Raw genomic sequence first — 27701 nt, forward strand, 5'->3', positions numbered from 1 at the left:
TATCAAAATGGCAATTCAAAAAAAGAAATAATTTTTTACACCGAGGATTCTGAAACTGCTTTGGTGGCCATTTAGAAAAACTAGAGGCCCTAGGAGTTCTCAAATCACTAATGATAAATTTTTTAATCCAGTTAAAACCATAACCATCCAGTCATAACCATAACCATCCAGTCAAAAGGGCTACATTTTCACATTTATTTTGTAACAAAACACATCAAACTAAAATTTGTTCCTGGATATCAACACACTTGTTACTAGTTTTCCATGTATTTGCCAATGTTTTATGAAGCTTGTTATTTCATAAAAGCAACATAGAATAGTGGTTACTAGCAACAGACCAGAAAGCCAGGATGCCTGAGTTTGAATCTCACTCTGCAACTCAGTACTTTCAACTTTGGGCAAGTTATTGAACCTTTCTGTGCCACAAACCAGATTCCTCATCCGTAATAAAATAACAATATAACCTATTTTTAGGGGCAGCGTATCTGCCAGGTACAGTACTTGAAAATGGTAATGCAATGCCCTGGCCAAAATATAAGCAGTATAGATTATATACAAGGGGATACAGACATTTACAAATTAATCACAAAAATAAATGAAGAAATATGAATAAATATGAAACTGCAAATTGAAGTAAGGATTATGAAGGAAAGGGTCACATACTTTAGATTAATTAATACATCCATCTAATATCTTTTTTGGGGGAGGAAGGGAAAGTACTACAGGTTTAAGGATGTTCTCTATTCCAGGCTTAATCAAGAAAGATAACAATCCAATCATTTGGACAAAAAGGAAGGGCAAATTAAACAAATTATGTTGACACACAATCTGGAACTAAGCAATATAAAAACGTTTAATGCTGGAGGTTTTTTTTTTTTTTTTTTTTCCCAACTTTAATGGACATTAAAGTTGACCCACTAAATTAGAAAACTAAGTCATTAATACACATATAACAAAAGCACACTACCTACAAAATTGTTCTTGAAGGAACATTCATCACAGTCCAAAACAATATGAAAACTCAATCGAACAATTCTAGGCAGAAGAAAAACTTTGCAAGACCAGTATTTTAGGGATAATACACATGTATAAAGTCCTAGTCTTCTAAAATTAACTTTTAGAAAAGGCAAGCCATGCAACTCTAGATGAGATTTTAAGCTGTAAGATATCTGGGAAGTAAGGGAAACAGTCAGGGAGAAAAACTACCCTAACATCCATTTAACAAAAAAAAAAAAAAGAAAAAAGAAAAGAAATGAAACAAAATCCTCTTAATAAAACCTAAAAACAAGCTCGACTGAATAGCCTGCATTTCAGAACTGAGGTGTGGTTAAAATTATGATATACGCAAAAGAATACAAATTAAATATTAAATATGAATGGCACGTCAAAATAATTTGCAATGAAAATAAAGAATAACCTGTTACTTATTCTTAGTTGGTAACTTAATAGTAACCTGGCTGTTAAAAAAAAACAAAAACAAAAACAAATAAAAGGTTACACATACATTACCAAATATCCCAAAACTGATACCAGACCTTATAAATGAACTGTTACAATTTTTTTTAATGTGGATATAATGCATGGCATGCATTTCAGGCTGTTGAACGACTGACTTAAATAAAAAGCAGGGGCAGAGGAACAATAACCCAAAGTCACCTTAAAGCATTTTCAAGAACTAACATTCTCTTCACTTAAGATGGTGATGGAAGAATTTTCTAAAGATAAACAAACCAATTTAAACTTAATAGAATTAAAATGACATAAAATCTAAATTATATATAAAAAAGCAGCATTATAATCCTTTGCCAGTATATGGTTCCACTAAGAAGTTATATTATCTCCCTGTAAACATTAATTTACGGTAGACTGATATCAGTTTTTATCTTGTTTATAAATTACTGACTTAAATTAATAAAAAAGAAAAAAAATGGTAGAATTGGTCTCAAGAAATACCCTTTAATAAAAATAGGTAGTCAAAATTAAATGATGTCTTAACTGTACTGTACAAAGTCTAGTTGATTAGTTTTGTAAAAGTTCTATGGTTACATAACATTTAACAAAAGGGGAAGATTAATATTGGATATACAGGAATTCTGCACTATTTTTTGCAACTCTTGAAAAGAATAATACATCTCGCTTTGACTGCTTTGCTAAGGTAATTTACTTTAAATATAAAGAAAGTGTATTTCTAGAGAAGCAACTCAATAAAATTAAAAGGCATTTTTAAACTAATTTTCTCGAAAAATTAATACATCAAAACACATTCTACCTAACCACAATTTTATTCTTTTATGTATGAGTCTAAGCTAACTATCATTTAGATTTTTACCTGGACAACAAATTCAGAGGTTCTTAGGAACTGGACATGACATAAAATGGCCATTAAAGTAACCAGACTAAATAGATTAAAACAAAAACAAAAACACAGTTCTGTAACTAACTCTGAGATGAAAATTCATTTGCTTTAAATAATAGTTTACCTTCACATAACGAAATAAGATATTATATTTAGGGGAAAAGTATCAGGAAGGCAGTATTTAAAAAGGTATAGTAATTATTACTTTGAATGAAATCAAGTTCCAATGTCTTAACACCCAAACAATAAAGATTTCATGTCTCTAAATGAACCCAGGTTTATAAATAATAAAAGGTAACTTTCAAAAAATCTAAATACGACTCTAATTACTGGATACTTAGGTACTCTACTTGGTTACAATTTTTACTGCCCCAAATTTCTTGCCATGGGATTTCAATGTCCTAAAAGCCTGGTAGGACTTTTTGAGTCTTTCTTTGTAACAGAGCTAAACCGTTCGTTACCTACCTAACTACAACCAACAGTAATCTACTAAGGGTAGTAGAATGAAATACATGTTTTAATCCATTAAATAAAACTATACTTCTGTAAGATTTTCTGAGAATTTAATTAATTACAAGAAAAGAAAAACACTCTAGGGGCTGGGAGAATAATCATTTTAATCTATATAAGCATAATTCATACCCAAACTATGTTTTACCAGAGATTTTTCTTTCATAATATTTTTTAATTTTAATTTTTTTCTTGAGCTCTGCACTCTGGCACAAAGCAACCTACCCTTTTAATGGGCCCGAAGAGCATAAACAATCTAATTCTGTGATACCTACATTAAAACAAAGTACAATATATAATCAACATTATATCACAAAGAATTGTCAAGCACTTCATGAAAGTCTAAAAAGAATTAAGCTATTTTATATTTAATATATGAGACTGTTGTCGAAAAGCAAAGCATTTACATCTTCTCATACCCTAATGTATTTTTACAAGCCTTTAAGAATCCACAGTTCTATACATACAGTTTTTCATCAATGAGGCCAGATAAAATTTCTTTTGCTATGTAACTAATTAAAGGCTTTAAATGAGTATTAGGCTGTAAATCAGGTAGAATTTAGTCATAACACTATACAGAGGACCTTCAAATAATCAGCAAAACGATACTTAACATTATTGCTTAGTCTTATAGGATGGTGAATTTCAACCAAATTGATATCTCAATAGTCTTATTTATAATGCCTCCTATACAATTACCTCATACTGCTTGGCAAGTACTATGGACACTGAAATAATATTTTAATTCAATTAACTGTAACTGAATTCTAATTTGTTAATGATGCACATGTTCCTCCTTGCTTGCTACATTACCTTCTAGAAAAAAGTAACCATCCCAAATAGAAAAAAAAAAATGCAGAGCTTTATCTCCTCCTTAAAGATTTTCAAGTACTACAGGAATAAAAATACATGAAAAAATGATTAAAATTTGACATTCCACTTTGCTTTACAAAATATGGGATAAGAGAAAAATATGAAAAAAGAAAAAGTTCCTTAATATTCTTCTGTTCAATATAAATATACTAAGAAGTACTACAACTCTGTTTATGAACTGATTTCCAACTTCTTCAAGTAGAGAACGTAACTACGGTTCCATTAGTGAGGAGAAATGAACAATCAGTCTTATGGAACTCAAAAGGAATATGCGAGACACAAATATATAAAATGACTTTGGTTTTTAAAATCCTACTGTTGACCCTGAAATGCCAGACTTCAACAATAACAAAACAAAAATTTATAGCAGCAAGCCACCAATTCATCACACATTATTAAGAATGCTGATACAGGCAGTGGTTTTTCCTTTCTCCAATCAAGCTGTTGTATCTTCCTTTTGCTTTTCCTGCTTTTTAGTTGCAGGCAGTTCAAGGCTTGCCCACTGCATGGGTTCAGCTTTTCTCATGGTGATCTCAATTTTGGTTGCAGTCATAGACACATAACTTCGTTTTACATCAATCACCTGCAGTATAACAGAGAACTAAAGTAAACCTGGTTGGCTTTATTAGCCTCAGATGAAAATACTGGTCTTGCCTATGCTAATAACCCAATCCTAAACTAGGTATTTTTATACCTAGATTTGAACTTTTTGGTAAGATGTATGGCAAATGATATCCCTAACTTTGCACCCATGCTTTCTAAAGTATTACCTTTAATTCTACAAATGATGTTTTAAATTATCAGAAAAAATTCTAAAGGTGACGTAATACTTACACCCCATAACTTCACATTTTGATGAAATTCTTTCTCTCCTTCAAATACAATGTGCACATTTAACTGAAAAATATATAGAAAGCTGATTAATTAAGCAAATACAAACCGAAGATCCATAAGCTGCAACAATGATCATACAAAATGAAGAAACTGATAAAATCAATTAAGGTATTGTGAAAAAAACTGATACTGCATTTTTTCATTTGAGAAAAAGTAAACAGAAAAGAAAAATTGACTTGAAGTTTCATTTTGAAAGTTAAAGGGACACCATATTCCTTGATAAATATTTTAAGCTAATGTAATAAAGCCAGAATGCTTCAGAAATAACTATAATAGGCAGATTTTCCTTTAAAATAGTTTATGTGAAAGTAATTAAAAACCATTTTTTCAAATAGGAAAAGATCACAAGATCTTATCTTAAAAATCAGTGAAAAATAAGATTATTCTTTACATTAATGTAAAGAATAATGCATAGAAGATAATATTTAATCAAAAGTATTTAATGTACTTACCAATGTACTATTTGCTTCTACTCGACTAAGTTCTGGAAGTGAATTTTTAGCATATATTGAAATGGTGATTTCACCCCCAGTCTGATGCCAATCATGTCTACATGAAACAACTTTTTCCTCCTGTAATATAAAACAAAGTTTAAATTAAGCTCTTTAAAAAGAGGAATTTGAATTTGTAATTGAGAAAGCCATTCACCATGCCTGAGCACTTAATGTCTTTAGAGCAAACAACTTTTAAAGTTTCCTCAAAGACATTTAACGATAAAGTATATCATAATACAATACGTTCATAAATTTATAATTGAGACTAGTCTTATTCTTTTCATTTGATTTTTCTGTTTTGGTGCCATAGTGTTAATGTACATCAAAAAAAGGCAACTTTAGGTCTTCTACTAAACTTTATACAATTTTAACATTCTTTAAGTCACAAGGTCATAAAAATATTCTTTGGAGAGTGAAATGAGAAAATGATTGACTACTTGTAACTACCTGCTGATTCTACTGAATACTTATTTTCCTCTGAAGTTAACATGCAGAAAAAATTGGGTATTTGTGGATATAATCTCTTGATTACAATGAAGTAATTATTACTAATCAGTGATATGCTGCTTAATCAATACACTTTTTTTTGAAGTGGTGATTTCTTTTCTATATGAGGGCAATTTAGGCATATAATTCAAGAAACTTGAAACACTACCGTTGTAAAAAATAACATTTACATTTTGGTACAATTATACTAAATAAATTTAAATTACATATATCCTCACATTTCTGCCCTTAGCTACTAGTGTAAACACCTACTACTTGGTAATAACTGTATAAGTACATGAAAGGATAAAACTAAAAACACCATTTCATCAAAGGTTACAGTCTGAGCACTTCTGCACATAATATAAAATAATTTTAATTCTCAAATTAGTATCAATTTGGAGAAAATATACAGGCAGACTTCACTTGTTGCTAATAAAACATCACTGGAAGTTTTGTGGTACAAGTATTACTATTAATTGGGAGTTATACTTCTAATATTTAACCCTCTCCATTTAAAAAGCAGCAACTACAGGCACATACAGCAACTGCTGAAAGAACTGAAAGGGGGTACAGATTTCAACTAGAGATATGAATGAGGCAGATGTGGTTAGGACCAGGGCAAATTGGGCCAAAGGGTAAAGGATAAAGGACTGCATTTTAAAACTTCAAATTCCATGTGAGACCAAGGGAAGAGATATTTAGTTGGTGCAAAGATCTGTATTTCTTAAACATTTAATTTGTACAGTTTGTTCAAATACCATAATTACAGGAAGTGAGACCTGGTAGGTTTGTATAGGTTAGTGTGAAACAGCGACACATCCCAAAATAATCTGGACAGAAAATAAAAATATAAATACAGGGTCCCCCGAGGAGCTGGGGGGAAATGAAGAGGTGTTGGGCTTCCTCACCTGGATTGTTGCTGATGTTCTCACAAACACTGAGGACTGGCGGTTTGATGTACCAAGCCCTCTATCATGGGACTTACCCTGATGAAGCTCGTTACTGCAAAGGAGAGGCTAAACTTGCTTATAATTGTGCCTTTGTGCCTAAGAGTCTCCCCGAGTACCTTTTTGTTGCTCACATGTGGCCCTCTCTCTCTAGCTAAGCCAACTCAGCTTCCCCCCTACATGGGACCTGACTCCCAGGGGTGTAAATTTCCCTGGCAACACAGGATTTGACTCCCGGGGATGAATCCAGACTCGACATTGTGGGATTGAGAATATTTTCTTGACCAAAAGGGGGATGCAAAATGAAACGAAATAAAATTTCAGTGGCTGAGAGATTCCAAATGGAGTCGAGAGGTCACTCTGGTGGGGATTCTTATGCACAATACAGATAACGCTTTTTAGGTTTTAATGCATTGGAATAGCTAGAAGTAAATATCTGAAACTATCAAACTGCAACTTGGTAGCCTTGACTCTTGAAGACGACTGTATAGCAATGTAGCTTACAATGGGTGGCAGTGTGATTGTGAAGGTCTTGTGGATCACACACACTCCCTTCATCCAGTGTATGGATTGACGAGAAAAATGGGAACAAAAAACTAAATGAAAAACAGGGTGGGGAGAGGGATGATTTTGGTGTTCTTTTTCATTTTTATTTTTTGTTCTTATTTTTACTTTTTCTGGTACAAGGAAAACATTCAAAAAATAGACTGGGATGATGAATGCCAAACTATATGATGGTACTGTGAACAGCTGACTGTACACAACAGATGATTGTATGGTATGTGAATATATCTCAATAAAATTGAATTTAAAAAAGCAGCAATTACAGAGTACTCAAGTGTTGAATAAATGAATGTTTAAGCAAATTTGAAAATTTACAATTATTTTCTAGGTTAAAGGCACAGGTTTTTATATGCCAAACAGATTCATTATATTGGTTTATCAGCACAAATACAGTCCCCAGGACTAACTTAATTAACTATTAAAAAATACATTAAAAATGGATAACAAAGTTGTAGAATATATTGATTGCCACCTTAACAATTCACTGAGTTTTGGGGGAATTATTTGCCCAGCCCCAAGTCTTTCTAAAAAGCTGTTTGGGGAAAAACGAACTGAAACTTTCTTTTCTTCTCTTGATAAATTTCCCTGTAGTAAAAAAGGCAATCACAAAAGAATTCCAAGGAAATAAGTTTGCATGCCTCCTGGCTAGCCACTAGATGGAGTACTTGGGTATCTGTAAATGGTTAAATGGCCAAAAAACACCCCAGAGGTCTAAATAATGACATCAAACGAACAGAAAAGTGGTTTTAAAAAGACAAAAAGTAGTAACAAGCAATGGAGTTAATTTTCTTAAAAGCGACCAAGATGCTTCAGTTTTTGCAGGCTTAAATACTTCACAAAAACCTAAATACCTGCATCAACATATATAATGGCTATTTTGTTCAAAGGGCAGTGCTCTATGAGCTTGACTCAGATCAATTTTAGTTTTTAAGCACATCAAAATTTTTCCGTGTGAGGGAGGGAATTTTTTTTTTAATGTAAAAGCTAGAATAATCTCAAATCTTTTAAAAGTGACTCAGATTAACATAACCCAATGTGTTATTTTGAAAAGGCTACTTACAGCATCCTTTTTAGTCCACATGTGTTTCCCTGTAGTACAACCCTCTTGGGCTAAAAAAGTATTAAAATCAGAAGTTTTTCTTCTACAACAGCTCCAGTATTTCATCCTTTAAATTATAATAGAAGTATTTCAAAATAAAATCTTACAACCAATTAAGTCCAGAAGTACAGTGACACTTGAGATTAAAAAAAAATCAGTAAGTGTGCTAGTATCTTACAATATTTATGTTACTAAAAAAACACTGGATATATTATCAGGAAACTAATAATTTTAAAACTACCACTTATTGAAACAATTCTTGAGCTCTGAAGTAAAGACCCTTAAAAACTATTACAAAATTCCAAACTGGCATTTCACTAATAGCTCATACCCATATTTCAATGACGCTACCAAAACTAACATGACTAAAGATTTAATATGCTCACATTCTAATAACCCAGAGAAGTGAAAACATTCAAACAAGTTAACAACTGTTTACACAACCTGTGATGGTCAAAAATAGGTGAAATCCACTATTATTTACTTGAGAAACCTCCAACAGAAGACAAAAAATACAGTACACTTAGTCCTGAGGAATATGGAAATAGAGTGGAAGATTTTAATGCAATACTAAGTTTCCATGAATTACAGTTTATTACAAAAGAGTGGTTCTCAACTGGGGGCTATGATAAAGCATGAGTGCTCTTGAGTATCAAAATGATGGGTTCTTAGTGCCTCAGGGCCAAGAATTAATGATTTGAAATGTGAAAGACAGTCCTTCAAACAAAAACCTATTCAGCCCAAAACCAACAGCATTACATTGTAATATAAGGAGAATTTTTCATGGGCATTGAATCACAATGGCTACTTAATCGCTTTAACTTTGTTTCAGTTTTCTGGTGTAAAAACAAAACCTAAATTTCTAGGTTATTGCAGAGATTACATAGTAAATGTAAGCAAAATGCCTATTAACACTGCATGGCAAATAGTATTTAAAAGTGCATTAACTTTTCTAACCTCTACTGTAAAATGTTTTATTTTGTCATGCTTACCCTTCATGGAAGATAGGTACTCCAGAATGATACACACAGATTTCTTCTAGACTCTGCAGACCCTGGTATGTCTAAAAGGGAAAAGACAGGGAAAAGATCAGTTGCATTTCTCAAAGTTACACCTCCTATATATCTGAAGCAGTGGTGACTTCCATCAACTATGCAAAATGCTCAAGAACAATCACCTAGATAACACCCAAAGCCACCCCAGGTCATTCTTTAACACATTAAAAAATAATTCCCTTGAGAATATTGTTAAGTTTCAGGTGCCTATGCTGTGAGAAATGCCTAGAGAAGTACGCAATAGGATGTATTAAGATCCTTTTATTCTTTTGGGTTTGAGGTCTCATCAAAACATATTCAAGTATTTACATTTATAAACAGTGTTGAAAACAAGGAATTATCATCCTCAACAGAAATATAACTATGGCAAGATTCAACGTACAGTAAACTCCATGTGGACATTATAAATTAATATGGAAAATGCTAACAGTTCTGGAAGTTAAACTGTTAACAGTGAGCTCTTATACCTATGAAAGGTAAAATGAGTTGCAGACTCATATACAACCATGGTCTGTAGGTAAGACCCAGACCTTACTGCCACTGTAGGTAAAGGCTCTACAAATGAATGCACAAAAAGTTACATTAATAAAGGTATGTTAGGGTCTGAAATTATTACTGTTTGCCCCAAAACCTTTCTACACTTCTTACCATCTAATCTGATGTCACCATATCCACCCAGTCTCCCAGAGCAAAATCCTTTAAGTCCTCTTCAGTTTCTCTTCTCCCTCGACTCATGTACTCTACTATGAAATTGTGTCAACTTGACCTGAAAATATCTATCAGTTTAACCTGCTAACCTTCCTACTAAACACCGACAGATTTTAGGCAGATTATACTAATGGGTTTCTAATTCCTTTCTCTGACGTCAACTTCTATTCTCTACCATCCATTTAAAAATGTATCACATTCTGAAGTACAGCCTTTTAATAATATCTACCTCACATCTTATACAATCAGTTTCAGGTAATTTGCACATTTAAATGTGCCTCTAGAACACAATGTAGAAAAAATTATCCCTGGCTCTGAAGTAAGCAAAGATTTCTGAAATAGGATATAGGAAACAGTAGTCATAAAGGAAAAATGGACAATTTGGATTTCACTAAAATTAAGAGCCTCTGTGTACCAAAAGTCAGCATTAAGACAGTGAAAAGGCATAGTGTTTCTCTCTGATAAAGAATTTTATATACAAAAAGGTCGTCAACCTCGTCATCAAGGAAATGTAAATTAAAACCACAATGAGAACATTAACACTCACCAGAATGGCTAAAATTTAAAAGACTGATATTACGAAGTGTTACACCAAGGTGTGGAACAAATGGAACCTTCAAATACTGCTGGTAAGAGTGTAAATTAATAAAGCTACTTAGAAAACCGACCTGGAAATATCTGTTAAAGCTGAATATACACATACTCTATGATCAAGCAATGCCACCTCTTCAGATACCCAGTGGAAATGTGTACATCTATCCCCAAAGTCACACATAAGAATGTTCACAGTAGCATTATTCACAACAGGAAAAAAAATTTTTTTTAAAGTGTAGCAGAAAGGACAAATAAATCGTGGTACATTTAAACAATGGGATACTATAAAGCAATGAAAACGAACAAACTAAGGCTAAATACAACAAAGACAAATCTAAGATAATATTAAGTAAAAGAAGCCAGTAAATGCTTTATGCTTTCATTTATATTAAGTTCAAAAATAGGTAAAACTATACTGATAGAAAAACGTGGCTACCTTTAGGGGAGGGAATAATGAATGAGAGGAGGCATACATAAGGAAGGCTTCTGCAATGCTATCTACTTTGTGAAAATCCACTCAACTGTAAACTTTTATGTATATACTTTTTAATGTTATATTTCAATGAAAAATATAAAAAATTCTTTAATGGTCTGGCCTCCATAACCTATAGAAAGGTCCAACTTCACAACATTATTAAAGCTTTTCAGGATTTGGACCCTATTTATCACTTTTAATCTCAACTCCATACCAGCAAATTTTATACCAGTAATATTAACTATTTATTGCTTTCTTTACACTACTGTTATTGCCTCTGCTTAAATATCCTTTCCCTTTTTCTCCATTTACAAAATTCTCATTCATTTTTCAGAACTCATCTGCATTAGCTTCTCCTTGACCTTTCTCCATTAACCTATCACTTGTACTAAGCATTTCCTTCTACAGAGTACTTCTTACACATATATGAATGCATTTATATATACATTCCTAAAAATAAAGTCATCTCAAATCTAGTATAAGGATAAACTCTGCCTCCCCACCCAGGTCCTCCCCAGTTAATGGTGTCACCAATCACCCACAGGTTCAAGCCACCAGTCTCCCTCACTTCAATCCATTCACAAGTTCTGTAACTACAAAATTCTTCCAAATTACATAATTATTTTCACATGTATTTGCCATGTGCCAGTCACTGTTCTAAGCATTCAAAATATAGCAAAGAAAAGATAAAAATAAAACCCCTATCCTCATAAACCTTTTATGAGGGGGAAGAGAGGGGAAAGTGAAACGCAATAAACAAGGTAAGTATGCAAAACAAATAGTATGTTGTAAGGTGGTAAGCATTATGGAAAAATAAAAGGAGAGGGAGAGAGGAAATGTTGGAGATTATTTTGTAACTAGTCATGAAAAGATCTCAGTGAGATGATGCTTGATTATATCCCTAATTAATTATTCTCGATAGTTCTACTTTTCCTCTCCAATCCCTCAGCCTGTTCTTCCCCAACATCCTCCTAGCTGTTTTCCCTCATTCCAACTGCACTCCTGCCCCATTACAACATATTTGCCACTCCCCAGCAAAAGAAATCTTTTTAAAAATGCTCCTTAAAATGGGTTAAAGGCTTAAAATTATTTCATACTTAAAGCCAAAATACCTCATCGTAAGAATTCTCTTGTCCGTATTTTCTCACCCCTGAACAAGTGTTCCTTCAATACATAAGCTCCAAAGCCTGCACACACACTACTCCCTCGATCTACAGCACTCTTCTCCCAGATATTTATACAACTCATTCTTTACATGATCCAGATTTCTGACTGTCACTACTTCAAAAACAACTTCCCTGACCACCTCAGGTACATAGCTCCCAACCCCAACCACTCCTCAGCTTGTTTTTTTTTCCTTCATATTTATCTGAATTCATAATATGTAATTACTTATTACTTATCCTTCTCTCCATTCTAGACTATCACATCCACAAAAACAGGGATTTTTGCTTTATTAAACACTATATCCCCCAGCCTCTAAAACAATTTCTGACACACAGAAAGTGCTCAATAAATAATGACTGAATGAGAATTATTTATTTCCACAACTTGACTTTTCTATCAGACACAGTAGTCTTCAGAGACAGAGGGTGTTGCTTATTCATGTTTTGTAGTCCTAGTCTAAAGCACAGTGCCTAATATAATAGACAATCAAACGTTTGTTGAATTGAGTCAGTGAATTGCACTCGCTTTTTTCAAAATAAAACTTTTTACTTCCCATGACACACCACAAATTTTTACAAAATATACAACCTTTGAACACCCTCCATTTTTACACGAGGTCCCAATCTTAATTTCATCACTTTTTTTTTTTTTGTCCTCTGAAACAAAGCAGAAATTAAATTAGAAACATTAAAATAAAACTTTCCTGTAACTCCATTCTTAAAACTTAATCTTTTCCACACAAATCTTTCAAAAAATAATCTACGAAACACGATTTTTTTTTAAGGGAGTAACTCTCTTTTATTGAGCTATAATTCACACACCATAAAATTCAGAAACACTAGTACTTTTTTTTTTTTTTTTTTTTTTGTTTTTTGTTTTTTTTTATTATTATTCATTTTATTGAGATGTATTCGCATACCACGCAGTCATACAAAACAAATCATACATTTGATTGTTCACAGTACCATTACGTAGTTGTACATTCATTACCAAAATCAATCCCCGACACCCTCATTACCACACACACAAAAATAACCAGAATAATAATTAAAGTGAAAAGGAGCAGCCGTTGGGCAGTTTTACAAGTAGAATCTTGGGTAGAAGCATAAAGATTTTGAGTTTCCTTAATATAAAGATTTTTTTTTTTGAGATATAATTTATATACCAGGAATTTCACCCTTTTAAAATATGTAATTCAGTGGCTTTTAGTAAGTTCGCAGTTCTGCAGCCTTCCCCACTGTCTAATTTTAGAACATTTTCATCAAGCCAAAAATAAACCCCATAACCATTAGCAGTCAAATCCCCATTCCCCTGCCCTGCCTTCTCTCTCCACCCACCCATTCCCACAATCTACTCTCTGTCTCTATGGACATTTCACATAAATGGAATTACATATATGTGGCCTCTTGTATTTGGCCTCTTTCACTCCGCACAGTGTTTTCGAGGTTCATCTATGTTGTAACACACATCAGCACTTCCTCTTTTTTATGGCTAGATAATAATTCATTTGTATGGATATACCACACCTTATCCATCCATTCAGCAATTGATGGACATTTGGGTTGTCAGAAACACTAGTACTTTTAAAAGCAGAGTTTTCTATGTGAATTTTCAGGTAATATTTTTAAAAGATAATGAGAAAACAACTAATGTGATTAAGTTTTATCTATACCCAAAACTGATGACACATTTCTGTTCTATAAAGCAATGCTGTATCCATTATCTTAACCTTGTAAGAGAGAAATCATGTTATCAGTTATAAGTGGAACAATACGGAGTAATTTCATATGCACAGCAAAATATTTTCAACAAAAAACAAATTTAATTCAGTGTTAAATGAATCACAGAAGAAAATAAAATTGATAAATTCTCATTTTCAATAAAAGACATAACGGTATGAACCACATAATTATTGTGTGGTATTACTGGCATTAAAGGAAAAAAAAATAAGTTCTTTACTACAATGTGTTACTTTTCCCATATATATTCAGTAACCTATACTGCTACTGTTGCTTTTAGATGACTAATTGAACAGAAAAAATTACAAAAATATCTTACCCTTTTTATCTTCTTCATTCCCCGAAGATAGTTTAAGTTTATCAAGTGCTTGTTTTAGGGAGGCAGATACTTTTAATTCCAAATTTGTCATTGGTTCATCTGGGCTGGAGAATTTTGAAACCTCTGTTACGATTATTAATATATCAAAACATTTCTTTGTTTTCCAAATCAATAGACTTAAAAGCCTCTTTATGACAAGAAGCCAAATGCCATGTGAATCAAATTTTCCCATTAAAAGGTTTTGTACGAATAACTTTTATATGTATCTAAAAAAAAGAGTTCTTATATATACTAAACAAATCCATATTCATTTCTACCAGCGGAGAAATTCTCTTTATATGGACACTGGTATATGGATCTATGAATTCAGATACAATTATATTGCCAAAGCAATTTCAGTAGGGTTAAAAAAACAATACCCTCTAACACATTTCATAATGGTAAGTGTTAAATGTACAATTTATTCTAGGTTATGCATTCTACATCTGCAATGAAAAAACTACTGATAGAAGAGGCATTAGTCAATTAGCCTACTATTTCATTCACTAGTAGACAAACTACATAAAAACCTATACCTTTATAAACTCTACAGTATTACCAACTGAATTTAGGATAAAATATTCAATTTCTCTCAAGTAAAATCAGCAGCCCACTATTTAAAGAAAATAATATTAACTTGTACTGTCAGGGTAGACTTCACCAAGGAGACATTATTAAGAATGAGTCATGTCAGAATTCTTGTGTTTTTCTGATGATTTTAAAAAACTGGTCAACTAGCCATCAAGGCATTTGCTAATCTCTCATGATTACCAATAATATGGACATGGAATAAAATCATTCTAGGTTGTTCCTTTAATCTGTACTTAGAGTATTAATGAACAAATAAACATCAACAAAATTCTCTTAAGGTTCTGACCTTGAACCTATCTTAGTCAATTTTCTATAAATTTATTTAATTAAGATCAATAGAGAAAAAGTAGGGAATACCATAAATTCATTGTATGAACAAAAACTTCAGTAGGGTAAAATCTGGGGCCAAAAACCATGTGGTTTTTAAATCCTGTATTTCAGTTCTAAAACAATTCAGTACTCAAGTTCAGTATGAAGAAGACCTGGCTTACATGCCAACATGCATGTGTGGGGATGTTTGAGAGTTTAGTCAATCAGAAGGTGAATGTGAAGAAATCTGTGTTATTCTGCAAAATGAGCAAACGGTATTTAAAACCACTTTAAGAGATGTGCCATTTAAATCAAATGTCTTAAGAATGTGCCAGTACTAATGAAAGTAACAGTAGTTTTCAGGCATCTGAAGGTAAAGATGAGTGATAAAGCTTTTCTAAGTGACAAAATACAGAGAAATCAGAGACAAGAAGTTGGTTCAATACAAGGAAAATATACACTTACTTAGTTAACAATAAAACCAACTGCTTTGAGATTAAATTCTTCTTCACTAGAATAATTTGAATGGAAACTAAATATTCTCTGTCAGGAAAGTTCTAGAAGATATTCAAGTAAGGCATAAAAGAATGGAAAAGAAGGCCTTTCTAAGCTCTCACTGGTTTTCAACTCAAACTGAGTCTACAAGGACTATTCCTTTATAAAATTTTGCCACATCAGAGTGAGAAAGTATATGCCGAAGCACAAGGAAGATCTGACTCGCCTGCCCATAACCATGATGGTACAATAAGCAATTCTGTAATAAGGTTTACTGTGTACGTACCCTCAAGCTGAGGAGGAATGAAAGATTAAAGGGAAAACCAATGGTTCAAAGCATAGTGGCCTACACAATAGTTACAGATGATATTATATAAAATTATAAATTGAAATACCAGGAACAAATGCTAGTAACTCAAGAGTGACACAAATACACAGCTGTAAAAAGTATACCTTGGCCTTTTAATTGCTTCTACTGGTTTAGGAGCCTGAATGATGTGCTCCTGAAATTTGGGTTTCAATTCAGATAGTTCCTTCTTCTCAGTAGTCTTGACTTCAGGCTTGACTGGCTTAGGTGGCTTCTCACTATTATGCCTACCCTTTGTACAGCCCTGTTAGCAAAAGGTATTTATTAGGAGTTATCTTATCATCTATTTTACATGCCATGATAGATACACTATTTTTAAAATTCTTCAGTAATAAATTCTATTAGGTTTTCTCTACTTTTATCACATTAACTTATTTTAATAAACCTAAATCAGGATTCCAAATTTACTATCTCTGTAAATGAGTTCATAGCTTTGAAAAGAGCTTTTTAAAAAGTCTCTGAATTACACTTTTCTACTTAACTTATTCTATGAAATGTACAGCACAAACTTCTTGCTTACAGAGAAAAATTCTGGAGAACATCACAAGAGATTTTTATTAATTATTTACACCATAAAACTCTTACACAAAATGCTTTTGATTTGAGCCCCAGTTCTCTTAACTAGCTATATAATCTTGAGCAAGTTAGTTACTTTTTAAACTTGTTTCCTCACCTATGAAACAGAGATAATGGCACTTAAGATTTTTTTTGAGGATTAAATAAAATAATAGTATGTGGCACATTTGGCAGGTAATAAATATTCAACAAATGCGAGCTAGTCTTATCACATTCCATTGAGTCATATACACATTTTAACATCTTTGAAATCATACAATCAAAGGCCTATCAGTTTATTAGTAGCTTTAGTCGTCTTTAATAGTATACAAGTGAATGGTTCATTTTGATAGCACCTTTAAAATTTGATAAAGTACTTATTGTTCCTAACCTAAATTGCTTTGAATAGTTGCCTAGCACTTCCTACTTTCTGATGTTCTATCAAGACTACTAACATCAAGAATAAAACTAAATTGACAAGTAATTAATGATTTGAAATGCTAATCTCTAAAACAGATTCTTTAGAGGCTGTGGAAGGGAGGTGAGTCCATTTTAAAAGAAAGATATTATCTGAAGTTAGCAAGGGTCAGGAAATAAGTATCAGAAATCAGACTCCTCAAATCTGGAGCCTCCTAGAAACTGAACTTTTGGGGAGATAATTCAGAAAAAAAAAAATTAATACTTACTACAATGCTTAAGAAATCAGAAAAATCAGTTGTTCTTCTCTTACAGCAAGACCAACCCTATGAAATACAAGAGAAAAATCTGAAAACTGTATTTGCATGGGTGCTACAAACCATTAATAAACATACTTTACTTGCACTTATTTCCTTGAATCCCAAAGTGACTTACATGTACAGATTTTACAGTTTTAAAATGCTATAAATCGTTCACCTAAATCAAGTGAAATGATTTTTAGTCATTCAGTTTTTAAAAAATAATCAATATTTAAGTGATTTGTGTTGTGACTGGTCATGAAAGAAGTACTTTAAAGTAGGAAAACTGACATTGCTTCTCGTATCAAGAACAATAACAGATTCTTAAAAATACTTTATAATACCTAAGAACATCATATATTTTAAAGGATCTGGGGAATAATTGATGATGCTTTAATTTTAAAAATCCAGTGAGTCAGGGATAATAACTATATAATTCAGTTTCTAAACAAAAACCATTCTAGTTGTTCCTCAACAATAAACATTCTACCTAATTTTCAAAACAACATACATTAATTAACATAGCAGCTAAGCACCATTAAATCCTTAAAGGTAAATGATATTTCCAGTGCTAAACATAAAAATATAAAATTGTAATTAAGAGTATGTGATTTCTGAACAAAATACCAAGTGGTTTGCAAAAATATGGCTTAGTAAGAAAATTTTAAATATCTTATAGTTCAAATTTTCCTAAATTTAATTCTCTATTCCTCTGAAAAATACAGATGAACAGTTACCAGAACTTTAAAATCTAGGGTTTCAATAGCATTGAAAATATAGCCATTAGGAAAGTTAATTCTGTAAGAGAGAAAGTTTATTATCATAATCACATGTACAGGATTATGTCAGACATCCGGGGATACTGGGATACACAAACGAGACAGGAAATAGACTAGTTGTTCCAAATGCCAATCTGGGATCTACACTAGTCCTCAGTAAAACAAAAATAAAAAGGATAAACTAAATTATACATATAAGCATAGGGTATAAAATTGCTAACTGACTTTTCTGGAGAAGGACTGTCTTTTTCCTCTCACTATGTCCCCCCACCCCTTTTCTAAATGCAATTTTATTGAGATATATTCACCCACCATATAATCCATCCAAAGTACACAATCAGTGGCTCACAGTATCATCACAGTTGTACATTCATCACCACAATAAGTTTTAGAACATTTTCATTACTCCAAAAAAAAAAGAAAAAGAAAGAAAAAAGAAAACCCCAAACATCCCATACGCCTTATCCTCCCCTATAATTTTTCAGCAGTTTTATTCACACACTGTACAAACCATCTTAAGTGTACAATCAATGGCTCTTGATATAATCACATAGTTATACACTCATCACTACAGTTAATACAAGCGCATTTTTATTTCTTCCAAAGATAAAAATCCCATATCCTTTATATAATCCCCGTATTATTGACATTTAGCTTTGGTATTGTGCCTTTTTTTTTTTTTTTTTTTTACAATTAATGCAAGGATATTACAATGTTACTGTTAACAACAGACCTTAGTTTATATTAATTATATTTTTCCCATATACCCCCCATTACTAATGCCTTGTAATGGTGGCATGAATTTGTTCTAGTTCATGTAAGAACTTTCTTATATTTATACAATTAACCACCATCACTGTCTACCCTAGTTTTCGCTAAGTTATACATTTCCAGCTTTTGTCCTCTAGCTTTCCTTCTGGAAAAACATACATGACTCTAGCCTCCCTCTTTCAACCATACTCACACTCAACATTGTGCTACCATCACACAGATCAATATGTCCCTTTAATTTTAATATTAAAACTTACTTCATCTAATATAAAACTGGTAATTTTATACTGGTCTACATATTTTCATTGCAATCTACTGGCCTGTCTTGGAAAGTCTAGGTCTTCAAGAAATGTTTACAGAATAGAGAAAATAATAAACACTAGGATTGGAGAAGAAACACAAGTATTTCAAAAGGAAATCAATTGGAGTGATTAATGGTTGAGTAATAAATAAAAGAGCAATGGACTGACTGTCTACAAAGTCAGTGGTATCATTACAGGAACACCAATATTGAGAGACAGACTATTTTTAGAATACTGCTTTATAAACTGGTTTGAAGTTGCAAATATGTTACAGAGGTCACTTTTGAGGATATAAATAAACAAATTGAATAACAGAGTTTCCACCCACATAACATTTAGTTAAGAGGCTTAAAAGATGTATGGAGAACCTCAACCTGCCCTACTGAATGCCTGTTTTGTTTCTTCAGAACTAACCAGACTAATATAAACTTGATATCTGCATATGTACTTTTGTTTAGACATGGCTGCCCAATAGCTAAAAGGCATCAACTCTGACCTCTTTGTTGCTCAGATGTGGCCCTCTCTCTCTAGCTAAGTCATCTAGGCAGGTGAACTCACTGCCCGCCCCCCCCTACAAGGGACCTAACTCCCAGGGGTGTAAATTTCCCTGGCAACGCAGGATATGACTCCCGGGGATGAGCCTGGACCCAGCATAGTGGGATTGAGAACATCTTGTTGACCAAAAGCGGGAAGAGAAACAAAACAAAATAAAGTTTCAATGGCTTAGAGATTTCAAATGGAGTCAAGAGGTCATTCTGGAGGCTACTCTCATGCATTATATAGATATCCCGTTTTAGGTTTTAGTGTATCAGAATAGCTAGAAGTAAATACCTGAAACTATTAAACTGCAACAATTGTATAACTATGTAGCTTACATGGGGTGATGGTGTGATTTTGAAAACCTTGTGGATCACACTCCCTTTATGCAGTGTATGGATGGATGAGTAGAAAAATGGGGACAAAAACTAAATGAAAAAGAGTGGGATGGGGAGGGGGGGATGATTTGAGTGTTTTCTACTTTTTGTTCTTTCTGGTGTAAGGAAAATGTTCAAAAATAAGATTGGAGTGATGAATGCACAACTACATGGTGATATGGTGAACAGATGATTGTACACCATGGATTTTTGTTATGGTATGTGAATATATCTCAATAAAACTGAATTTTTTAAAAAAGGCATTAACTCTGGAAGATAAAGTTAGAAATTCAAAGGCATCAACAATAGACAATCAAACATGTAAGACTATTTATATTCCTGAGAATAAAAGTGGCAGCACCTAAAACCATGACAACCCCACTGCAGTATTTTCCTTTGAGATATACAAAGGAAACCTTCAAATATACCACAATATCATAAATTTTAGAAGATCAATAAAACCCGACAACCCACCAACAAAAATCTGGTCATATAATGTTATATTTCTCTGGTTCTCCAGAACATCAAGGAAGCACAGGTGGAAAACTGGGAGCACATCTTCACTGCAAAAATAGTTAATTTACATGCTTGCCCTGAAATTGCTGGTGTAAAGCATTTATAACAATCCTTTCTAAAATTCAGAGCTGCTCCCAAGTGTATCTTAAGCTAACAGACTGTGAGCTTTATTTAAAGATTCAATACAGTTTCCATTTTGCCTCAAAATTTAAAAAGGGAAAAAAGGAGTGCAGAAAATGAAAACTGGGATGAAAATAACATAATTTTATAACTGGAAAAAAACCTTAAGATAATCACTATTTATAATGTCTTCTTTGCTTTTAGTGGACTACATGCTTAAAGCACCCCACATTAGTCATTAAGAAAGCAGAAGGTCACAAGAGGAGAAAAAATATATATAATATTACATCTCTAAATTTACAGGTATGAAGAGATCTAAAATATATATAAAGCTTTCTTGCTGGCTATGCTGAGGAGTCCACTTCATCCAGCCTGGTAACTGGCACTGAGTAATCTAAGCACAGTCTCAGTGACTCAGCCAAAGAGTGAAAAGGGGGAAAAGGGACACTCTTGCGTCCCCAAACGGAGAGCCTGGAGCATACTGTTCTGCACACGGCAGTCATCCTGGAGAGGGTACCCAAATCTGCTTTTTCTGACCCACTGAGGATCAGACTACCCCAGAAACATCTCAGGGTTCAATTCCCCAGACCCTGGTGCCGCCTCTACAGTCTGCATGCAGTGTCATCCCTGCAGAACCCATGAGGTAGGAGCCCATGGCTCTGGGACATCTTGGGCCACATCCACAGAATTAAGGAATCGAGTTGAGGTGACACCATCAACATGGCGATGTAAGACATCTACTGAAAACCTCTCTCCAGAGATTCAGCAAAAAAAAAGGGGACAAATCCCACATGCTTAGAACTCTGGAGGAAGGTAAAGACTGGAAAAGGATTACAAATGCTGAAATGAAGAAAGAGAAAAATATCAGGTAGGAAACTTTCATCCCAAACCAGCTGGTCGTCTCAGTCCCACGCAGCTTGCTAAGTGTCCAGAGGCAGTGGCCAGGATCCCTCCCCACCAGTGATACAGACTACAAAATCATGCTTCCTAACTTTAAAGCATCCTATAAAGACACAGTGATCAAAACAACACGGTACTGGCATACAGACAGACATATTGATCAACAGAATTGAATTGTGAGTTCAGAAATAGACCCTCAGACCTATGGCAATTGATTTTTTTTTAATTCAGTTTTATTGAAATATATTCACATACCATACAATTGTCCATGGTATACAATCGACTGTTCACAGTATGATCATACAGTTATCATAGCAATTGATTTTTGACAAGGCTCCCAAATCCACTCAACTGTGACAGAACAGTCTCTTCCATAAATGTTGTTGGGGGAACTGGATATCCATATCCAAAAGAATGAAAGAGGACCCTTATCTCACAATCTATAAAAAAAATTATCTCAAAATGGGTCCTAAATATAAGAACCTGTACCATAAAACTCCTAGAAGAAAATTCAGGGAAACATCTTCAAGATCTAGTGATAAGTGGAAGTTTCTTAGATCTTACACTCAAAGCACAAGCAACAAGAGAAAAAAAATAGATAAATGGGACCTGTTCAAAACTGAATACTTCTGTGCTTTAAAGAACTTTATCAATAAGGTGAAAAGGCAACTGACTAATGGGAGAAAATATTTGGAAACCACATATAAGGATTTGATATCTAGACTATATAAAGAAAACCTACAACTCAACAATAAAAAGACAAAAAAGATTTTTTAAATGGGCACAAGATATGAATAGACATTTTTCCAAAGCACATGAAAAAATGCTCAGCTTCACTAGCTATTAGGGAAATACAAATCAAAACCACAATGAGATATCATCTCACAACTACTTTAGAATGATCGCTAATTAAACAAACAGGAAATTACAAGTGTTGGAGAGGATGTGGAGAAATAGGAGCACTTATTCACTGCTGGTAGGAATGTAAAATGGTATAGCTGCTGTGGAGGACAGTCTGGTGGTTCCTCAGAAAGCTAAGTACAGAGTTGCGGTACAACCCGGCAATCCCACTACTCCATATATACCCAGAAGATCTGAAAACAGGGATGCAAACAGATACTTGCACACCTATGTTCATAGTAGCATTATTCACAACTGCCAAAAGATGGAAACAACCCAAGTAACCATCAACAAATGAATGGGCAAACAAAACGTGGTATATACATACAATGGAATATTATTCAGCAGTAAGAAGGAATGAAGTCCTGAACCACAGGACAACATGGATGAACCTTGAGGACTTATGTTGAGTAAAAAAAAGTCAGACATAAAAGGATACTGTATGATCTCACTAGTATGAACTAATTATAATATGTAAACCCACAGACAGAAAATTCAGAATATAAGTTACCAAGAGATACAATGAGGCTAGAGAACGGGGAACAGTTGCTTAACGTGCAGAATTTTAAACTAGATTGTTTGGAAATGGATAGAGGTGACACTAACACATTATTGTGAGTATAGTTAACAGTGCTAAATAGCGGGTGAATACGGCGGAAAGGGAAAGTTTAGAATCATGTATGTCACCAGAAGGAAAGCTGCAGGTTAAAACATGGGAATGAATAACACAGTGAATCTTGTGGTGGATGAGGACTATGATTAACTGTACAAATGTAAAAATGTTCTTTCATGAACTAGAACAAATGTACCACACTATTACATGGAGTTAATGAAAGTGGTATATGGGAAAAAATGTACCTATTACAAACTATGGACTATAGCTAACAGTAATATCTTAATATTCTTTCATCGACAGTAAAAAAATGTACCATACTTGGGGTTAATACTAGAGGAAAAGGAGCATGGGATTGTTTGGGGTTTTCTTTTTTATTTCTTTTTTTAGAATAATGAAAATGTTCTAAAATTGCTTATGGTGATGAATGTACAACTATATGACGATACTGTGAGCCACGGATTGTATACTTCGGATGGATTGTATGGTGTGTGAACATATCTCAATAAAATTGCATGAGAAAAAAATATATATGTTTAAAGTTCCTACCTTTAATGCATCATGAAAGACTGGAACACCTGGGTGGTATGTGCAAGCATCTGGCAAAAAACAGGGAAAAAAGAAAAACAAAGCTCACTCTTTATAATGAAGAAAAATGTGCATACTATTTCCTTCAGGCATTAACATCATCTCCTTTTTCCAAATGTGAGTAGTACTATTTTTTCTTTAAAAATTCACTAATGCTTGAGTTTGATACATGGTACACAATGCTTCATGTAACATTTCGTTAAAATAATAATACTTAAAATTCTAATTTAATAGTATGATGGCTATAGACAAATACAGAATAGTTCAAGAACAAATTGTATTTTATATTTCTCTAATTTTTGTAGTAAAATTGTTTAGTAACAAAACTTCAAGCTTGCAAGATCTGACCTTTATTTTTCAATTCTGCCTTCACAAAAATATTATCAAACTTAAGAGTTCTTATATGTATTAACTCATAAAGGTTGCCTCCAAGAGAATCCCTAAAAAACTACTTTGGAAGAAGAGATTAAAAAAAAAAAAAATTAACATTCCTAGACAGGCATCAATACCTAGGTACAAACCTCATTTAAAAAGTTAAGTTCTATAGTCTATTTTCAGGGTTGTCACTAATTATCAATCTGTACTTCCTTCCCCACTCCCAGGTACGCCATCTATTTTTTACTTACCTAACCCTCTTATGAAAATGGGTTTACTATAGTTTGCAATATGTAGTAACATGACAAAAAAAAAAAAAATCAGATAACAAGCTCACTTATTCCCTGGATAGATAGTATCATGAGCTTAGAGAATAACAGGTCAGTTCCACCCCTCTGCAATTTTCTTGTAAGGCTAACTCACTCAACCTTTCACGTCAGCTTAGGTTTTCAATCTTATAGGACTTCTGATTCTAGCATTGTATCAGAATGATTAATTCTTTATACTCAGAGAAATCTCTCTACTCCTGTAAGTGTGGCTTATGTAGTCAGTAACCATGTGCTACACAGATACTATGGTAGTTAATGAACAGGAAAATGCTAGGTATTTTCCTAGTATAGAAACACATGGATTAAGAAAAGGTTGTCAAGGGTAGTAGTGGAATTAAAGGCTGGAAAAGGAGGTTGGAAGCAGAAATGGGTAAGTACAGAGAGACATAAAGTTGAGAGGGGGAATGGAACTATCTGGAGAACAGCTACAGTATTTCTAAATACCAAATTTAATGTACATTTATAGCATAATCAGGGGAACAAAATAGTCATAATAATGGTCAGTTTTAGTACAGTGGCAGCAGGAATGAATCACGTCTTAACCATATAACTACTGTGAACAAATATGAAAATCACTGCTTTCAAAAGTAACAAAGCAGACATTTTCTTTTCTAGCCTTTATAAATATTACTTTAAGCCTTTGCTTAAAGTAATATTTTAAGTAACAAGCCACAATATAGTAATGATTAGGAGACAAGAGCTTTGAACATTGGGTCTGACCCTGGCTCAAATTCTATTTAATTTGTGAACCAGCAATATTTCCAGAATAATTATTTAACACATGAAGTTTCCAACCATGCCTCTTTTAAACACCCATTTAACAAACTAAACATCTTATCAGTTTAGTAGGTAGTCTAATTTTTGTCTATAGGGAAAAAAAATATTATGATGAAGAGGCTTAAGCATAGTAGTTATGCCATAGAAGCAAGAGTAATATACTTAATATAGGTGAACAGATTTTAAGGATGACTGATCCAGTACCAGGTTCCATGTACCATGTACATTCTTGCTTGTATTTTCAATTTCACCCCTTTTACTTATTTTAGCCTATGTACAAGGTTAAACCTTTCAGTTTATAAAACTTTCTCCTGACCAAGTCCACAGTTTGCTATTAGCTCTTGTCTTCTATTCACTTCCTCCATTTCTTCACTTTCCATTTACTCAACCAACTTACTTGAAATACTTTAAGTCTCTGAAATAACCCCTATTTTGCTAAACTGAATATACTTTCCAACACTTTTAATGGAGTTCCTTGCTGCATTTTGCATTGTTGAACATCCAATTATTAGGACTGTATCTACTCCCTTGGCTTTCCTGACCTCCCTCTCTATCTCCTTTGGAAGCACTGCACCATTTCATATATACATATGCATACATATGAAAATAAATCTATATAAATATTGTTGACTTTCAACAAATGGCTGTGTCTCCCCTGGATTTTACATCGGTGCATAAATCCTTAAAAATAAGCAAACTGTCACTTGTATCAAATCAGTCTCTCCCCTGTATTTAACATTCCAGCAGAGTATGTACAGACATCAATACATACATTCTTTTTTAGATAGGGCAAATGGCTTTAAAAACCCCTCATTCCTCAATATTATCATCTACTAAAACCTTCCATTTTATTTTCCCCTTGAGTAACTTCATTATGTACATCGTGAAAATTTCTTCAGTGATAAGTAACTTGAATGCTGCCTGAAGACTGGGTTTATCTTTTCCGTAGTCATGTACCAGTGGTCTTAATTTAACTGATGTAACGAATTCCCTGTACGCCAATCTAAGTACCTCAGACATCTCAGAGGAAGGCACTGGTTTCAATTTCCTTCACAACACGGAGCTTCTTTCTGCAACCATCTTGAACTCAGTTTCTCTATTAAATGGGGTAATAATGCATACTGCACGGCTGTTGTGAATTTTAAATGAGATAACGTAATAAAGTGATAGACTAATTTACGGGATATAAAAAACATACAATAAACGCTATTTAAATTTGAGAAATTATCACTTTCACAATATCCAATGCATCAACTCGTTTCTTTATTCCATTTATCAATCAAAAATCAAATTCATTGGTCACTTTCTGTGGTTCATCTAGTTTACTCACTAACATTAGCTTTACACCTAGAGCGAATTCTATAGAGAACATTCGCTCAGTTTATCCTGAAGACAGCAAGGATTAAAATGCAGAAGCCATAGGAAAAACATGCAACAAATGCTACTACTAAGTAAACAGTAACGAATGTACATCTGGGATGGATGTACCAAAACGGAGCGTAATGATAGACACATTTTCTTAACCAAGAACATTTGTTTAAAAAAGTAAGCAGTTTACAACAGCGGGTACAGTGAATAAGTTCACAGTAGGCTCAGACAAACCTCTACACAAATAGAACGAGACCGAACTAGGTTAACCCACTGCTCATCCGCTCTGCACCGCTCCCCCCTACCCGCCCAATAATACTTGGGGAGCATAAGAACAAAATGAACCCAGGAGTACCTCCAAATTTTGCTTCCCCCAAGAGACAGGAGGGAGGGGGGCGATGGGGTTTTAAATTACAGGGAAATTAGACCGGACGACCGAGGGAACACGTGCGGCCAAGGGAAGGACTCTTAGTGAATGCCCAGAGGGTTGTTTGGCGCCGCTGCCCAGGTGCTCGCCGAGTGGCAACTACACAAGCGGAAAGTGAAGGGCGAGCTCAGAGGAGGAGGGCAGCGCGGCAGCTGCTCGTGGGAGAATCCCGGGCTCGTCTTTAGACTCCCGGACGTCCTTCGGCCTTCCGCGGAACGAAGAGGTGGAGGGAGTTGGGGGGGGGGGGGCTAGCGGAGAGTTTCTCTTACCATCGGAATTGTTCTCGGGATCGAAGCGCTGGCCGCAGCCCCGGTTGTAGCACAACAGGGCCATGTCTTTCCCCACCGTTATAGTTAAGGCCCAAACACCAGGAACCACAGGAGGATGCGTTTACAACTCCCCTGCCGCAAACACGAGTCTGACGGCTGAGGCCGCTGCCGGCTTCCGGAAACGGCCGGTTCCGCTTCAGGAATCTTCGCGAATTTTCCGGTCGCGCAAGCGCAGAGCTGAGGAAGGGGACGAAGGAAGCGGCGGGAGGCCAGGACCGGGGCAGAGTCCGAGGCCCAACCCGGAGCATCGCAGAGGCGTCAGTTCTTGGTGGCAGCACAGTCAGCGATGCATCCTGGGTTTTTCGTAGAAGAGAAAATGAGTTAGAAAATGAAGGTAT

The 27701-nt window shown here is 34.1% G+C and overlaps 1 protein-coding gene and 1 long non-coding RNA gene across 2 annotated transcripts in view; one reads left to right on the forward strand and one right to left on the reverse strand.

Annotated features, from left to right (window-relative positions):
- Positions 1-840: 840 nt before the first annotated feature.
- Positions 841-27476, reverse strand: LOC119538229 (cysteine and histidine-rich domain-containing protein 1-like). Its single transcript, XM_037841057.1, has 11 exons — positions 27304-27476; positions 23720-23769; positions 17326-17382; positions 16171-16328; positions 14284-14387; positions 12814-12881; positions 9219-9289; positions 8188-8293; positions 5086-5205; positions 4574-4636; positions 841-4322 (listed from the first exon to the last, which is right to left on the reverse strand). The coding sequence occupies exons 1-11, from the start codon at positions 27365-27367 to the stop codon at positions 4176-4178; spliced, it is 1008 nt and encodes a 335-aa protein (XP_037696985.1). The 5' UTR covers positions 27368-27476; the 3' UTR covers positions 841-4175.
- Positions 27383-27701, forward strand: part of LOC119538233 — a 133108-nt gene continuing 132789 nt past the window's right edge. Inside the window, exon 1 of the long non-coding RNA XR_005217528.1 lies at positions 27383-27697. This is a non-coding gene — a long non-coding RNA (uncharacterized LOC119538233). The remainder of the gene's footprint in view (positions 27698-27701) is intronic.

Source organism: Choloepus didactylus, chromosome 6 (assembly GCF_015220235.1).
Source record: "Choloepus didactylus isolate mChoDid1 chromosome 6, mChoDid1.pri, whole genome shotgun sequence".
NCBI lineage: Eukaryota > Metazoa > Chordata > Mammalia > Pilosa > Megalonychidae > Choloepus > Choloepus didactylus.

Coding starts and splice junctions, on each gene's coding strand:
- LOC119538229 (XM_037841057.1), bottom strand. CDS start 27,367: ATGGCCCTGTTGTGCTACAACCGGGGCTGCGGCCAGCGCTTCGATCCC. Junction 5,206..8,187: donor TGTGGACTAAAAAGGATGCT/GTAAGTAGCCTT, acceptor TTTATATTACAG/GAGGAAAAAGTTGTTTCATG. Junction 4,323..4,573: donor AAAATGTGAAGTTATGGGGT/GTAAGTATTACG, acceptor GTTATACTGCAG/GTGATTGATGTAAAACGAAG.